Source organism: Episyrphus balteatus, chromosome 1 (assembly GCF_945859705.1).
Source record: "Episyrphus balteatus chromosome 1, idEpiBalt1.1, whole genome shotgun sequence".
Lineage (NCBI taxonomy): Eukaryota > Metazoa > Arthropoda > Insecta > Diptera > Syrphidae > Episyrphus > Episyrphus balteatus.
In genome coordinates, this window is record NC_079134.1 from 148,990,898 (window position 1) to 149,007,715 (window position 16,818).

The 16,818-nt window shown below is 27.6% G+C and overlaps 1 protein-coding gene across 5 annotated transcripts in view; it reads left to right on the forward strand.

Moving 5' to 3' along the window:
- The window catches only part of LOC129906785 (G protein alpha o subunit), a 196,810-nt gene extending 180,393 nt beyond the window's left edge, over positions 1–16,417 (forward strand). For 4 of the 5 annotated variants that reach the window (XM_055982705.1, XM_055982708.1, XM_055982707.1 and 1 more), the window contains 4 exons: positions 12,070–12,198; positions 12,269–12,398; positions 15,798–15,951; positions 16,041–16,417. In XM_055982705.1, coding sequence (XP_055838680.1) covers positions 12,070–12,198; positions 12,269–12,398; positions 15,798–15,951; positions 16,041–16,228 — 601 coding nt within the window. In that variant the 3' untranslated portion in view covers positions 16,229–16,417. The remainder of the gene's footprint in view (positions 1–12,069; positions 12,199–12,268; positions 12,399–15,797; positions 15,952–16,040) is intronic. The other variant, XM_055982706.1, reaches the window with a different exon arrangement.
- Positions 16,418–16,818: the final 401 nt, after the last annotated feature.

A 16,818-nucleotide genomic window follows, 5' to 3' on the forward strand; every position in this document is an offset into this window, starting at 1 on the left:
AAAAAGATAATTATGGTCGGTTCTTCCCGTAGGTATGGTAGGTACAATACCAATCTAGAAATTGAAAATGTTTTTGTTAAACCTTCTAAAAAAACAAAGCGAGTAAACTTTGCTTTAGAATTTGAAACAACTTTTTGTTAGAAATATATTTTTGAATTTTTGGAATATTTCTATAATATTTTCTATTTCGAGAAAAATTGCTGGTAGCACGAATAAGATTTTTAAAAATTTCCATAATTTCAAAATTATTACATACATACATACCTACCTGTGCATTTGCATAAATTTCAATGTCAATGTCAATGTCAATGTCAATGTCAATGTCAATGTCAATGTCAATGTCAATGTCAATGTCAATGTCAATGTCAATGTCAATGTCAATGTCAATGTCAATGTCAATGTCAATGTCAATGTCAATGTCAATGTCAATGTCAATGTCAATGTCAATGTCAATGTCAATGTCAATGTCAATGTCAATGTCAATGTCAATGTCAATGTCAATGTCAATGTCAATGTCAATGTCAATGTCAATGTCAATGTCAATGTCAATGTCAATGTCAATGTCAATTTCAATTTCAATTTCAATGTCATACCCCGAAGGTCATTGGCCGAAAAAAAAAAACACTAAAATCAGGAAATTCAAACAAATCGCGTAGTGACATTTCAAAAACGACCAAAACCGAATTTTTAGGTTTGGTTGTTTTGAAAATATGTACTCGAACAGTAAGATGTAGATACCCCCGAATCAGCGCTGATTCAAACTTCAAACGCATTTTCTGGCAAAATATCTTTTGTGGCCTAAACTCCTTGTACCCGGCGATACACATACATATAAATTATTCTTATATTTTTAGAAACTTTGTTCTTTGTGTTAACTAATACAAGTTAAGACCTGAAATGGACTCTGTATTCTTTTTTTGTTATTGTAGGATGTATTTTTTAACATTTTAAAGAATTTATATTTATTTAACGAATTTTATAATTGGCAATTATTTTATCTTGTATCATCAAAATTTCTACATAATTATTAAAACACCATTTCACTGACACCTATAATTATAATTTCGATATAAAAATAATTTTTAATATCCTACATTTTGAGAAAAAATTAAATTTCCTGGAAAAGAATAAAATTTAAATATAAAATCAATCCTGCAAAATCCTTTATCGATAAAAAAAAGTTATAATTATATTTTCCTCCGAAATTATGTGACAATTATTTGCTTCAATATTATTATGATTGATATATGTACATATATATATATATAAAAATGATATTCACAAAATCGTTATGCAATTTTATTGGGAAACGATAATAATAAATAAAATATAGTCCATCATGCAAGCATCAAATTAAACATGCAACTCATTTTCATATTAAATTATACACTGATAGAATTTTTCTAAATAATTTGAATATTTGTTCGAATTGAAAGTACTCGTACATTTAAAAAAATGATAAAATTGATCAAAAATCATAAAAAAATTAATTGATAGATATTAAAATTATTATCAATTAATTTCAAGATTAAATAAAGTTTCATCAGTTACTTTCATTTTCTATAGCTCTTACTCATTGTGGCTTATTGCCAAAGCAAATTTCGAGTTTTATACCCGGTAAGTGCATGTGTGTTGTCAATCTTTTTTTTTAAGACAAAACCAAATTGGCATATTGGAAAAAAAAATGAAAAAAAAGGATATTTTGAAAATATTCAATAAAATGGGAGAAATATTTTTGAAGCGAAAACTTCTTTATTATCGTAGTGCTTTGAAACACGATGAAACGAAAAAGCGACAGGAAAAATCAATTGATTATAACTTTTTTTTTTTTAACAAATAGATGAATGAAATTTATAATTGTACAAAATTTAAATTAATTTCATATTCAAAATCCTGAGATAACGGTGAAAAGATGTTCCTTTTCTAACCACGTTATATATTTTGATCTAGACCACATACAAATTTGATTAAACTTTAGTACGCATGCTGATAATATTACCTTTCATTTGATATATCACACATAACGGTACGTGCTCTAAAAATTACACAATCTTAAATTGAGAAACTTGAAAAATACCTCAAAACACATGTGGAGATCTGTTGGCGATGACCAGCCACCAGTGTAGGAAGTACCGTAATCTCAGTTTGAAATTTCGAAATGGTTGGCTTTGAAAAATTCTTACTTTTTTTATAAGCATGGTAGAAATATGATTGAAGTGTCATATAAAAGGTGAAATAATCAGCTTTCAGATGATTTACAATTTATTATAGGTTGTCATTTTAAAAAATGGATTTAAAGTTGTTAGAATAGAAAAAAACAATGTTTTTTTTTTGCTTTTTTTTAGAAGAAAACTGATTGGGTTCAAAAAATTCTAGCTATTTTTGTAGATGTTTTTTAGGCATGGTCGATATAATTATTTTGAGCTGAAACAATAAGCTTTCAGATGATATAAAATTTATTATAAGTTGTCATACAAAAAATGGATTTAATGGTGTTAGAAGAAAAAAAAAGATTTTTTTTTTGCTTTTTTCATGAAAAAATATTGTTTTGAATAAATTATTTTTATAAAAATTTAAATATGGCTTTATTCTTATTCATGATTTTTTTTTTCAGTGTATAATAGAAAAATGTTTTACCGAAACACGCATCGTAACAACCTACCTATCCAAATATTTGTACTCATCAAAGTATGAAGAGTCCTTTCCGCCTGACTGACGTACACTCTTATAACAAAAACCACGAATGGAAAGAGGCATTTTAAATTTTTGTTTTTTTTTTGTTTTTGATTTTATGTTGGAAAATTTTACTTTGAAAAATTATTGATTGTGATACACATATTAAATTATCCATAAAATGACATAACAAATATTTCTCTCTTTCTCTTTGTGTTTACTCGATGTCATAATTTTTGCAACAAAAATTCCTTCAATTACCTACATGAATGTGCATACTTCCTCATATGCACTAGACTTTCGTTGAGGTTTTTTTTTTTTATTGCATAACATAATTTTGAAAATGTTATATTTATAAACTAGAGAGATTCACTCTCTTTTTACCTTTTCCCTATGTTAGTCTTTTTTTTGTATGCTTTTGAAAAAGACAATGTGTAGTTTTCATTCCAGACGAATGAAGTTTTCATCACATTGATATAAATTGAACATAAAAAAAAAACCGAGTAGAAAGTAAAGCTTTTGTCCATTAGACGAAACAACTGTATGGCAACCCTCTTTTATAATATATTGATATACAAAAAAAAAAAAAAACCTATTCATCATCATAAATCTGGACGACCGACTAAGGACGAGAGGATGAATAAAAATGATGGCGAGACCACAGGAACATGTCAACAGTTTTTGTTTCTCTAGTCTTGTTTCTGTATATGTCTCCTCTTGTTGTATATCCTCCCAAAGGACATACCAAAACTTTACTTTTACTATATAAATACTCCCTCTCTTGTTCCACATCGGCAACAACTGCTGTTGCTGAAGGCATAAAATATGAGCTATAGACACAGTTATATGCATGAAAGGACACACCATGTGATGTGAAATATTTTATAAACTGAACACGGTTGAATAGAATATAGTAAAATATTAGGTAGTTTGAAAAAATATAAGATTTGAAGAAAAAAAGATTTTATTATTTGCTTTAAAAAAAACACCCTTTCACATGAAAAAATGTATAGACTTATTTTATTCGTAATTTCATGGGAAAGACAACATTTTTAATAAATTTCATAAGGGTACCTTTTATACCATTGATTTTATCGGACTTATCGCGGATTTTCCTTATTTCCCAAAAAAAAACACCCTTTGATTCTTGGTTTCTGTTATAAATAAAGCATTTTTACCAATTTACCAATTTTGGTGTAAAATTTTTTTCCCAGTACTAATTCCGAATTTCATCATTTCATAAAAAAAACACTCTTTCACCCAAGATAATTTTGTAGGCTCTTTAGATTCTTAGTTCTTATAACAAATAAAACTTTTTCACCAAGTTTAAAAAATTAACAAAATGTATGTTTGTTGTTATGATTCCTTACTCAGACATAACTCAACCCATAAAAAAAAAAAAAAAACACCTTTTCACCAAAAATATTTTTAAGCTCTTTATGAAACCTTTTTCCTTGGTTAATCTAAACTTTCATTTCAAATTTCATATGTGTATCATGCTTTCACATGAGTTTTGATTATATTTTACCTGTTCAAGTCGAAAAACAAGCACCCTTGTTTTTAATCTGCAATAACTTTTCTTATAGCAATCTGTTAGATTTGATTTTTATGTCATTCGATTCACCATCAAAAAAATACCTTAAAAACATGTGTCATATGATGATATTCCACACACAATTTTTATCACAATATTATAACCTTCACTCCCTCCCTCTTGTCCGCGAACAAAACACCCTTCCATCCAATTTTTTTTATAGACTTTTTTGATCTTTCTTATCCCAAGAAAAAACTTTTTGCCAAGTTTCATGAACGAAACAATTTTTTTTAAATGCCTATTTTACCTGTAGGTACTTGAATTTTTACATACGATTTTGTAATCAGTGCAACAAGCCCTACAAGAAGTTAAACCTAGTGTAATTCGAAATTTTTTTTGTATTTATTTTTCAATGGAACGCTAAATTAACTTCACTCATTCTTCTCATAAATTTTCAAAAGAATATATTTGTACAATTCCTATTCAAATGCCAAATTTTTTGATCAAAATTTAACAATTTACAATCTTTGGCCTATTTCACCAAATACAATTTGTTACTTTTTCAATTTGTTGAGGAATTGTTAATTATTTTACAATTTTTGTGAACTTTTCTTTTGTTTTAATTTTTTAAGAATATTTTTCTTTATATACTTTTTAAGTGTCACCAATAGCGAATAAATTCAAATTGTATAACAAGGCCTATACTAAAACCTATAATAAACCAACGGTGTTAAAATTAATAAATTAATTTAATAGGTACTCAAAAAAGTGTAAAATCCTGAGTGTTCCTTTAAATATTTAATAACATTAACGATATAATTATATTCTCTTTAAATTAACCTTCACATATTATTATGAAATAAATAAAGTATCAAAGTCATCATTCAAATTGAAATTGACAAAAATTATGAGTACCTACTTTTTTTTTTGTATTATTGACAGTCAAATATCTAAGGAAATCACCAAATTAACACCTTATTTTAGAGAGTGTTTGACGAAATTATGCGTGTGCCACAAATTATTGAGTACTATAACGATGAATTTGTGTCTGATGGAGCATATTTAATCAGATATATGATTCCCAGATGAAACCATATTTTTGTATTAAATATGTGTGAGAGAGTATATAATAAATTACCATTACTATGTGATGATCCTTCACACATTTCATTTGTAAATCATTATTACAATATTTTTTGATAATGTTAATAATGATGACATTAATTTGGCGCATGTTGACATTTCTTGTCTAGAAAAAATTTGTCCTAATTACATCACAAATTCATATTTACTTTCGGTTTGTGGGTAAAAACCAAATTTGTAATGTAATCTTTTTTTTTTTTTTTGGTGTTTGTATATAATTCTGGGTTTCATTTTAATGGGTTTTTATAACTAATTATGAGAAATATTACGCAGTCATATTTGTTGGATATCTTCAATTTTTTAAAAGAGTTTTAGCTTTGATATTTTTTTTTTCTTCTTTCTTTTACATAAATGACACTTTAAGTACACTAGCTAGTTGAGTAATTTAAGTTAGTCACGCTATTAAAGTTAATTATGAAGTAACTTGAAGAAAGCGAAATGATATAATAATTTGTTCCTACCAATGTCAACATTTAGACTGTGAAGAAATTTCGGTACTATTTCCATTTTAATTCCTAAATGAAAATGGTGTTAAAATTTTAAAATACAAAATAAATATATTGAAGGCAGAAAACTCAATCTTTAAATTCAATTTCAAGTCATAAAGGACGTCGTCGTAGAACTATTTATCAAATTATTTGTCGAAAATACTAATTAATGCTTTGCTTCAAATTGGATACACCAGATTTTAAAGTCAATTACCTAGAACTTGATCCACTTTGCACTTTGCATTTTGCAATTTTGCACTTTAACTAAATTCTATTGCACCAAACTCCAATTTGCAAAGAGGAAATTATTTTTTTGGAAAGTAAAACAAAAATTCCTTCTTTGCAAATTTTGTTGCACCAACCACAAATTTGCAAAGCACAAAGTACTTTTCCGAAAAGTGCAAAGTTTTGCCAATTCACAAAGAATTCTTTGATTTCGTTGCACCAAACAAAAAAATCTTTGCACTCTCCATTTCAAATTCTGCAAAGTTTTGCAATAATATGCAAAGACAAAATTTCATTTGCGGATGGCCACTTCTTGTGCAGAGTTCGGGTATATTAAATTATAATTTAAAATGAATCACTTTGAAGGACTTTTTGAAGATGAAGAGTATAATATAAAAGTTACGTGAGTGATGTAACATTAAGAATAAATTTTGAAATTAGGATTAATTAACTTTTTTGAATGTTTAACTATATGGTTAGTATGTGAAAACAAGTTGAAGTGGCATTGTTAGAATTTGTTGTGTTCTTTTTAAAAATCATTTAGGAACGATTTGTTGTTAGATAATGTTAAACTGTCAAACGATCAATTTTTATTTTTTAGAATAATGCCAATTCTATTATTGTAACCAAAAATCATGTTTTTATTCAAAATAAATTTTGTACCATCATTTATTAAAAGAAATAATTTAATTTTCGAAAATTTTCCTGCAAATAAACTTTAAAGTAAAACTCTTACGTTCTCACTATACATATGTCCACACTATTACTACTTGATTGAAAAATGGTTACAACAAAATTAAGAAAAACAGAACACTCGTGAACACTAGGTAGGCGTATACGTATCTTTATTTTTTAAGCCTAAGGGCCGCACTGTGGGCTAGAAAGCTATTTTAGCTGGAATTAATTAAAAATGTCAACTTCTTCCAAAATTGATAATTTTGGTCTCATTCGATAGATAAATGAACTAGCTATAATTTCTCATTCAAAGTTGAGGTCAAAACATTCATGGACTACTTAAAAAAACACAATCGAAAGCAATTTTTCGAAAAAAACAAAAAAGGCCTCTTTTTCCTCTATCCAGATATTCGTTTACTGAGTTTGTTTTAACGGATTGATTGTGAAAATTTTGCTAGTTTATCAACGAGTGATGTGTCCAAATATAGTATTTGCTAGTAAATTGTTGTTATATTGAACTTTTGTGTATAAATTTTAAAGTAAAGTATGTCACTAGCACCGATTTTATATAAAACGAATGTTCCTAAGCTTTAAAAAAAAAGCCACGCGTAGGCACACTCTAGAAATAATTTTAAAAAGTAGCTAGCCTATATGGCTTTATGTTTTATATAAAACTATGTCCTACAAGAGCAAACTTATTTCGCTGTAACTCCGAAAGTATAGGGAGCAAAATATTCAGAAAAACCACTTACGATTAAAACAAAACGAGTAGAATGTTTTCATATAACGGTTTTTTTATTTGCATTAACATTTTACATTCCATATTAAGTAAAAACAACTTTTGTTCGCTTCAATGATACCATTTTCGAATTTGATGCGTTCAAACTTTAAAGACCCCATATTTTTGTTTTTTAGACCAATAATATGTGTTTTAAATTTGAAAACCTCATTTTATATAATAATTCGCCTATTTTTGTTGTTTTTCTTATCATTAGTGTCTGTTGTGCCATAAAATTATCATTATTATATCATTCGACATCATTTTAATGCCTTTAATTGCAATTTAAGACTATTTTGAGAATTTCTATAATTAATTCCAGCTAAAATAGCGTTCTAGCCCACAAAAAGCGTATTAGATTTTTGTAGGAAAATCTGACAATAAAATCAAAGTAGCAGCTTTAGTAAGTTTTTTTTTTTAATGTGTCATAATAGCCCAGTAGAATTAACTTGCTTGTCTTGCTAGACATCAATTATAATATTTACTAATCTTGTTTAAAACGACACTTTCCGATTTTGAAATAGTTCCTTTTGTTTATAAAATTTCATGAATTTGCAAAAACTAACATTGCAGCTAGATTTATCATCCCCAAAAACATATAAAAACACTCCCATATTGCGTTGATCTTAAAATCTATAATCAAAGCGGGTATAAAGTTTAAGCTGAGTAGGGGTATAGTTTTTTCAAATTAACTCGATAAATATAGGTCATATAGAAAAATTTATTAAGACAAAAGTTATAGAAAATAAAATTTTCTACAAGTTTTACATATATAATTTTTGTCAAAAATCAAAAATGGCCGAGTTATTCACTAAAACGTGTTTTACCTTTAATCCAAGATGGCGGCTTAAGCACAAGGTCGATTTTCCCGAAAAACTGGTTTTAAGCTCCCAGTGATCCCCTCTATCATCCTATGAAAAAAAATTGCACGATCTAATTATTTCCAGTTCAGCTTAATTTTTTGTACATCCCGACTGGGCTATAATTTTAATTCCAAATTATATAAAATGATAATTCAAGTCTTTAATTTTGGAGTTTGTATTCCACCAGATTCTAAAATGGTTCGAAATGAAACTTCCCAAAAGCTTCTAATCCGTGGCTCTAGGGAACTGAAGTTTTTTTTTTATGGAAAAAGCATGGGTTTTTTGCTCCGTTAGCAAAAACTTGTTAATTTAAGCCAAAAGATATGTTACAAAAAATTAAAACTTGGTCCTGTTGTATTAGCTGGCGCTTGGAATTTTTAGTCATATCATAAGTGTTAATATAAACTATCATAAAACTTTTAAAGTCCGTTATTTCAAGCCAATTGGCCCGCAGAAGCCCAAATTCATTATAAGAATTTGTTTTAAAAGTTTAAATTGGATTTTGGATTAGATAACCATCATAACCATCAGAATAACTGTCAGTTAAGGGGTCTATTTGACTTCCAGAAGTCTTTTTTTTTAGACCATTTGCACTATTTTCACCATTAAAAGTGTTTTCCGGGGTTCAATATGACTCAAGAACAGATTTTTGATGTCGCTGACGTTGTTGATGCAGAACATTATTTTTGAGGTTATTCATTTTATTTCTTTTTTTTAGTTTTTGGTATTTCTTTCAGTTTCTTGAAAAGTTATATAGTTTTTTGCCATCATACAAGTTTAAGCTTATAGTTCTAGTGTTAATTTTTTGTATAATTTTGAAGATCATACGATTTTTAAGTTAAAAAAAAAATGTTTGAACAATATTATATGATTTTTTTTTCCATATAAAAAACGAAAAGAGCTTAATCATGTAGGTGCATCAAAACCAGGTATGTCAATGTTAAATATGCTTTAAAATCTTTCACTTTTCTCCTGATACGTGCAAATTATTTAAAAAAAAAAAAGTACGTATACGCCATAGTGGACACTGGTTTTTGTTGTCGTCTTTGTCAAATTACGTTTTTGTTTTTAACTCGATATGACCATTTCCAAACTATGATATTTCTTTAATAAAAATGAAAATTTAATAATTAAAACTTTGGTCGCAGTAATTGAAAAAAAAAATAATTATTCGGAAATAAGCAATCGCTTACTTTTAACTATTCGATATGAGTCATATTAGTTCGCAGGATAGCGCTTTATCCTGAGTTAACATATTTCAAAAAACATGATTTTCTTTTTGGATTCAAAATGCCCTTTAAAACACCCATCAATAAACTTTCAATTATTCTTCCATTCCACTGAATTCATTCCAAGTGAATGAACCAACTTTATTTAAAACTCATAATCTGGAAACTTATTGGTTCAATTATAATTGAAAGAGATCTAAGCGTGAAAATGGAAAAAAAGAAAAAAAAATGCAAGTTAAAAATGTTATCATTATCGAAAAGTTTCCTTCCTTTTTCTTTTAAAGAAACTTTTTTTTTTCCACACAAAGTTCTTATGACAAAAAAAGATGAAACAAATTGTCATTTAAGAGTAAAACTTTATGCCTTTTCCAACTTTATTTATCCATTCGATTTTTTCATTTTTTGACCTTTGCTCTTTGTTATTTCCTTTATTTTTAAATATTCTGGGATAAAAAAAATATAGAAATTAAAAAGAAAAACCTACAAGTATTTATAAAGACATCCAGAGTTTCAAATCCTCCTCCAGAATTTCCAGACTAATAAAGAGCCTAATCCATTACAATGTCTTTATACACGTAATTAAATTTTTTCAATTAGTAACTTTTTATTTTATGTAATTTTTTTTATTTATTTTTTTTTTTGTTGTAAGATAAACCTTCGCTTCTACTGTGTCTGCTATATTTCCGCCACCTACAACTTTTTGATATTAAAATACACGCCAAAATATATACGAGTAGCTACTTGAAAATTAATTAAAAAGGTATCGTTTTATTTAATTTAGAAGCATTCTCACGAGTATATATCAGATAAACCTCCTTTGTTTTTTCTGCTGGGCTGTCATTGAAATGTTAGAACGTTGTAATTTAAAACGCAATTTTCATAAAACTCAAACCTAAAATCTCTTCTTCGAATTCGATGCCACTTGGGATCCAAAAATGAAAAAAAAAAAAAAAAAAAAAAAAAAACAGGATCATCTTGGGTATAAAGAAAATTCAACAAGGAATTTTCTACTTAAAAACAATAAAAATGTAGAAAAACAAAGAAAGTCCTTGAATGAAAAAAAAAAGCAATAATTCTTATTTCTTTTTTGTTTGAAAAGAAACTCTCTCTAAAAAATGCAAAAAGAACAATTTCTCATTAAAGGACACCTTCAAGTGACCGATAAAATTCTTTAAATTTGCTATTCTCTGTCTCGGGCTTCTTATAATAATAATAAATAATAATTCATGGAGTTTAAATTGAGTAATATCCTGGCACCAGCTGCTTATATTTTCAAGGAAACGAATGATGGGGAAACCTCCTTTTGCTCCCAAATTGAGAGCAAAATTTGTATATGTAAAAAAGATACAGATTTTTAAGGTTTAATGTAAAAAGGAATTCTGGATGGTAAACAATTTTATTTTCGAAGACAGTGGTGTGAAAAAAAAAATTAGGAAACCAAAATTAAAACTGTTTTTTTGAAAACAATCCTGTGGAATTATAAACTACAGTTAAACTAAGGTTAAACCAAAGTTAACCTCAAAAAGATGGAATTAAACATCAGAAAATTTAACACATCGCTTTAAAAGCATAACACCTTTAATCCTCCATTAAAAAACTAAGGTTAAACTAAAGTTAAACTAAGGTTAACCTCAAAAAGCTGAAAATTAAACATCAGAAAAGTGAACACATCACTGTAAAAGCATAAATCCTTTAATCCTCCATTATTGTGAGGCCGGAAATTACAAAGTATTTCAAAAAAATGAAAATAAATATCTTCCAAAAAAAAATCCGAATTTTTGTTGTGTTGTATTTTTTATCAATAAAAAAAAATCGTATAAAAGATTTAAAATTGAAAGTTGTTGTTGGTTCCGGTTTGTTGTGCGATATTGTGCTGCAAAAAACCGAAGGACCCATTAATATGTAATAGCCTTCTCTGCTTAAAATGGAGAGTATTTTTTTTTTTATTATTATTTTCTTTAACATTGACATTAAACAAAGTGTCGTCGCTTTTATCTCATCGAAAAAAAGGGGTAGTATATAGCAAAATTGATTTGTGACATTTTACAAGAGAAGGCTTCTTACAAGGGAAGTTGTCGCATCTTCAGTCTCTCACTCAACCTCTGTGATTCATAATGATGCCTTGGAGTGTATCCTATCTACTAACCCTCTCATCGTCGTTGTTGGAAGAGATTTGTTTTTACTTGGTTGAGTTTGTTTTTTTTTTCAGTATTTACGGGGGAAATTACAAATTCTAATTTAAATAGACAGGAGTGGTCGATGTATGTGTATGTTGAAGGATTTTAATTGCTTTAGGGTTGTCGAGGTAAACCGTTACTGAAATAGGTTATAAAGTCGACACAGTTTTTTTTTTTTTAAGAAAGGGACATTATAATGTACAATCTCTCTCTCATGGTCTTTGTTTTAAATTTTCAATTTCCTATAGTTTATTAATTTTGTGTTTTTTTTTCTATCTTTATAGTTTCCTTGACGATTTGGATCGGTTAGGTGCAAAAGATTACCAACCTACCGAACAGGATATATTGCGCACTCGTGTCAAAACAACTGGTATTGTTGAAGTGCACTTCTCCTTCAAAAACCTTAATTTTAAGTAAGTTATTGATATATCTAATAAGTTCGTTAATAATTTTGTTTTTTATTTTAAATTAAAAAAAAAAAAGATTATTTGATGTCGGTGGGCAACGTTCTGAGCGAAAGAAATGGATCCATTGCTTCGAAGATGTAACCGCGATCATTTTCTGTGTAGCAATGTCTGAATACGATCAAGTATTACACGAAGACGAAACTACGGTAAGTAATATTTTTTTTCTCAAATCTTTTTTTAACTTGATTTTTCAAAAACACTTATTTAAGCTTTTCCAATTAATCAAACCAGGCAGATTTCACTTAATTTATTTGAACCAATAATTCGAATTCGGAGTAAAAATTAATATATGACGTCAGGTTATTGTGATAATATAACAACTTCAAAACATGGTTTATCTTCAAACATAGAATTTTGACTTCTACCATTTTGGCACATTTTTTGGCAGATTCTTAAACTAAAATCCAACTTAAACTGTTTTTAGAAAGAAAATTCTGTTTAGATGCTTATATTAGCCGCCATTACAAAAAATTTCCAGCTTTTTCGTTTTCTCCCTACAAATACTCTTCTGATATTGTATCACTTTTCTTTTAGAAATGCCCATGGAAATGATTTTTACCCCCAACTGTGGAACGCCTTAAAACCTGCCTGAAAGATTGTCATAATTTTACTCGTTAAAAACAGAAACGTTTATTTTTACTTTGAACAAAATATAGCCTTAGCCTTTTAAAGGCTAAATTAGTGATAGGGTGTTTTTTTTCGAAGAAATGATATGTGCTGATTTTCATCTGACATATTTAACTCTACATTTTTTTTTTAACTCATACATTATGCACTAAAAATAACTCGAAATTGTATTTTCGTTGAAAATCTCCTCATTTCCCGTTTACAAAAAAAAAAAAAAACACCCTTTCACCCAAAATAATTGTATGGTCTCCTTAGATTCTTTGTTCTTATAATAATCCAACTTCAATATTAGATTTCTATCGGGTACCATTTTTTGAAAATGAATCTATTTTCTGACAATAACTATTCACTATTATAAATACGTAAAAAAACACCCTTTCACCCAAAAACTTATTTCATTTCCCTTGGCAAATAAAATGTATATGACAACGAAGCATTGGATTTTTGGAACTTAGTACAGAAAATAGTTGCTTCGCGAAAAAAAACAACACCCTTTATTCCAAAATAATTGTATAAAGTCCCTTCATTCTTAGTTCCTATTCCTAATGTAACATTTTTACCAAAGGACCCCGCACTATTTGTATGAAAAAGTGGTTTAAGTCAAATGCTGCAATTTTTGCTTCTCGCTTTTGACATCCCGAACAAAAATCTCATAGGTTTTTTGGTAAAAATCCATAATATTTTTGGTTTTTGTTTTTCTTTAATTCTTTGAATCTCAAAGGTATCGGTATTGCCAGATTTCAATAGAGTATATTTTTTCTTTCTAAATTTCGCGCAAAAATCTCACATTTTCTCTTCTCTTGAAAACAAAACAACATTTTTCATAAATTGCGTACATGTACCATTATAAAATGCGGATTTTCCGTTTTCCAAAGAAAAAACATTTAATATAAAATTAATATTTTTATAGACAGCTTAGATCCTTCGTATCTGTGAAAAATGAAACATTTTTAACAGTTTTCATTACGGTACCACCGTCATATTTTTTTTTATACTAATAATTGTGAAATTCCTCTTTTCTTTAAGAAAACCACCTTTTTTCAAAATAAATATGTTCACTCTTTAAATTCTTAATTCGAATAACAAACCAAACTTTTTTTCAATAAGTTTAATAAATAAACCTTTTACCAAAAATATTTTTTGCAACTTTGTAACAAAGCGTTACACTTTTGTTACCTATTAATTTTAGTTATTTAAGAAATTGAATAGAAAAAAATGTATCTTTCATTTGCGTTTCGTTTTTTTTTTTCTAAACTTGAGTTTTCCTTGCTTTCTAGAGAAGACTCTGGAATCCGGTGAGCTTAATTCAGCCTCTGAAAAAGAGGCATCACAACCTTATGAATTTTTTGTTCATCTTAAACCCCCATCTCCAACTTCATCGGTTTATCATGAGTTGTTCGCATAGATTTCGGTACTATTTCAGTTTTCTGTAATTTTTTTTAAGTAGGCAATAATGACTATAACCTATTGACCAATAACTTAATAATTTAGCAAATTATATGTATATCATTACGAATCATATATCATTACGAATCATATCATGACTTAAGTTGACCAAAAAATTAGCCTATTAGCACTAATTCCAAGATTGTACCAAGATGTTTTTTAGTTCATATCCCAAAATTTCCCCTTTTTTCCAAAATTACCATTTTGTCATAGATATGAATGTTTTCGCATTGCATTGTTTTGATTCTTAATGATATTGGACATAAAAACCTTCAAGCAAAATTTGGTTTCGCTACCATAACTTTTAAGTGTTTTTTGATAGTAAGTTAGCAAGTGTTATAATAATATGGGTTGACGATAAAACAGGTATAACTTTTTTCAGAGACGTCAGATTGCCTTGATTTTAGATTTTTTGGAATCAGCATTACAAAATACCTTGCAATCATGTATCATCGTCTATTTTTGCTAATTTTGAAAATCTCGATTTCGCGCTTTGACCTTAAAAATCGCGACTTGCGGACATGAGATTTTTCTAGACTTTTCAGGTATGTATGTTATAGAATGCCAAATCGAAGGTATTGAACAAAAGAAATGTCTATTAGCATTCATTCCGAGGTTAACTGGATAGACTGGGATAGACTGGATTATCTATCAGTTTTGTTATTTAAACAACTTTAGCATTGACAAAATTCCGTACATGTATCATTCTGTATTCTATAAGTTCTGAAGCAGAGCCTTCTTAAAATTAGTAGGTACTTTTCTTAAAATCGTTGGTTAAAAATTTAATTTGTATTGGTTTTCTGCTATTCTACAATTTGGACACATAAGTCATCTTCATTTCGTTCTCACTTTCAACGAAATTGAAATGACCTTCAAAAATTTTATATAGGTTTCGCTTTACGCTGAATGTATTTAAACAAATTCTGTAAGCCATCTTAAAACTGTAATGCAGTAAACTTTACCAATGCCAATCCATTATTTTGTAGTGTAAACAAATTATATCTCCATCTCTATTTTCTAAATTAACTGGAATGAACTCTTCTAGGTAAACTGATCAGTCTCTCTACACGACCTCCTAAGTCAAATATTCTTAATTGAAAGTTAAGATTTTAAAAATTAAGCTGATTTTTTTTGTTATTTAGGGCATGAAACTGCTTTTTACTCTTAACATTCTTCTCTTCTGTCATTCTTAACAAGTTGGACTTTTCCGCCCATTTTTCACACTGCTTGTTGCTGAACTTTTTAGTTTCGGACTTGTTCTTTGTTTCATTCCCAAATTTTATAGTATTTAAACAGACATTCATAAAAGTACATAATTCTATCTTTGCTCAGAAACTCCAAAATGTTATTCTATCTCAACAATTTAAAGTTTGTAAAAAAAAATCTGTTTGGAGAATATTTTTATACTAAATTACATCTATTCTATACAACTTACCTAATATTAAAAATATTTTTTTCTTATTCTATTCCAGAACCGAATGCAAGAGTCATTAAAACTTTTCGATTCCATCTGTAACAATAAATGGTTTACAGACACCTCGATAATTTTATTCTTAAACAAAAAGGATTTATTCGAAGAAAAGATCCGAAAGAGCCCATTGACAATCTGTTTCCCAGAATACACCGGTATTTAAATATCAATTATAACTTCAAAAATCTTTAATTAAAAAAAAAAAAAAATATAAATATTAATTATATTTTTAAAAATTTTCTAGGCGGACAAGAATATGGTGAAGCAGCCGCCTACATTCAAGCTCAATTCGAAGCGAAAAACAAATCAACCTCAAAAGAAATTTACTGCCACATGACGTGCGCCACAGATACAAATAATATTCAATTTGTATTCGATGCAGTCACCGATGTAATTATTGCAAATAACCTGCGAGGATGTGGTCTCTATTAGATGATAATAATGGCACAAAAAACAAAAAATAAAACAAAATTTAAAAAAATCCAAAAACAAGAACAACAACAACAAGAAAAATTAATATTAAAAATTTATAATAATTCATTTAATAACAATAATAAATTATTGTTGTTATTGTTTATTAATTATTATTATTATTATTATAATTATTATATGATAATGAAAAACATTTTACAGAAAACAAATTTCTAATTTAATTTAAACAAAAAAACAAAAAAAAAATTACTATAAGATTTAATATAATATTTAACTAGTTATTATTATTTAATTAAAAAAAAAAACAGAAAGAACGATAAAAATAAAAACAAATATTTGTTAAAATAAAAAAAAAATTAATAACTAAGCCATACAGATGAACAAAAGTAAAACAAAAAACTAAATTTCCAAACACCACCCAAAACATAAACAAAAAAAGAAACAAAATAATCTTAATTATTATACTATCGACTTGTATTCTCTTTGTATTATAATTTTATTGACAAACAAATATTTTACTAACTTATTTAGAAACAAAACAAAAAAATACGTATATAATACACAAGAATATAAAAAAATATATATATTTT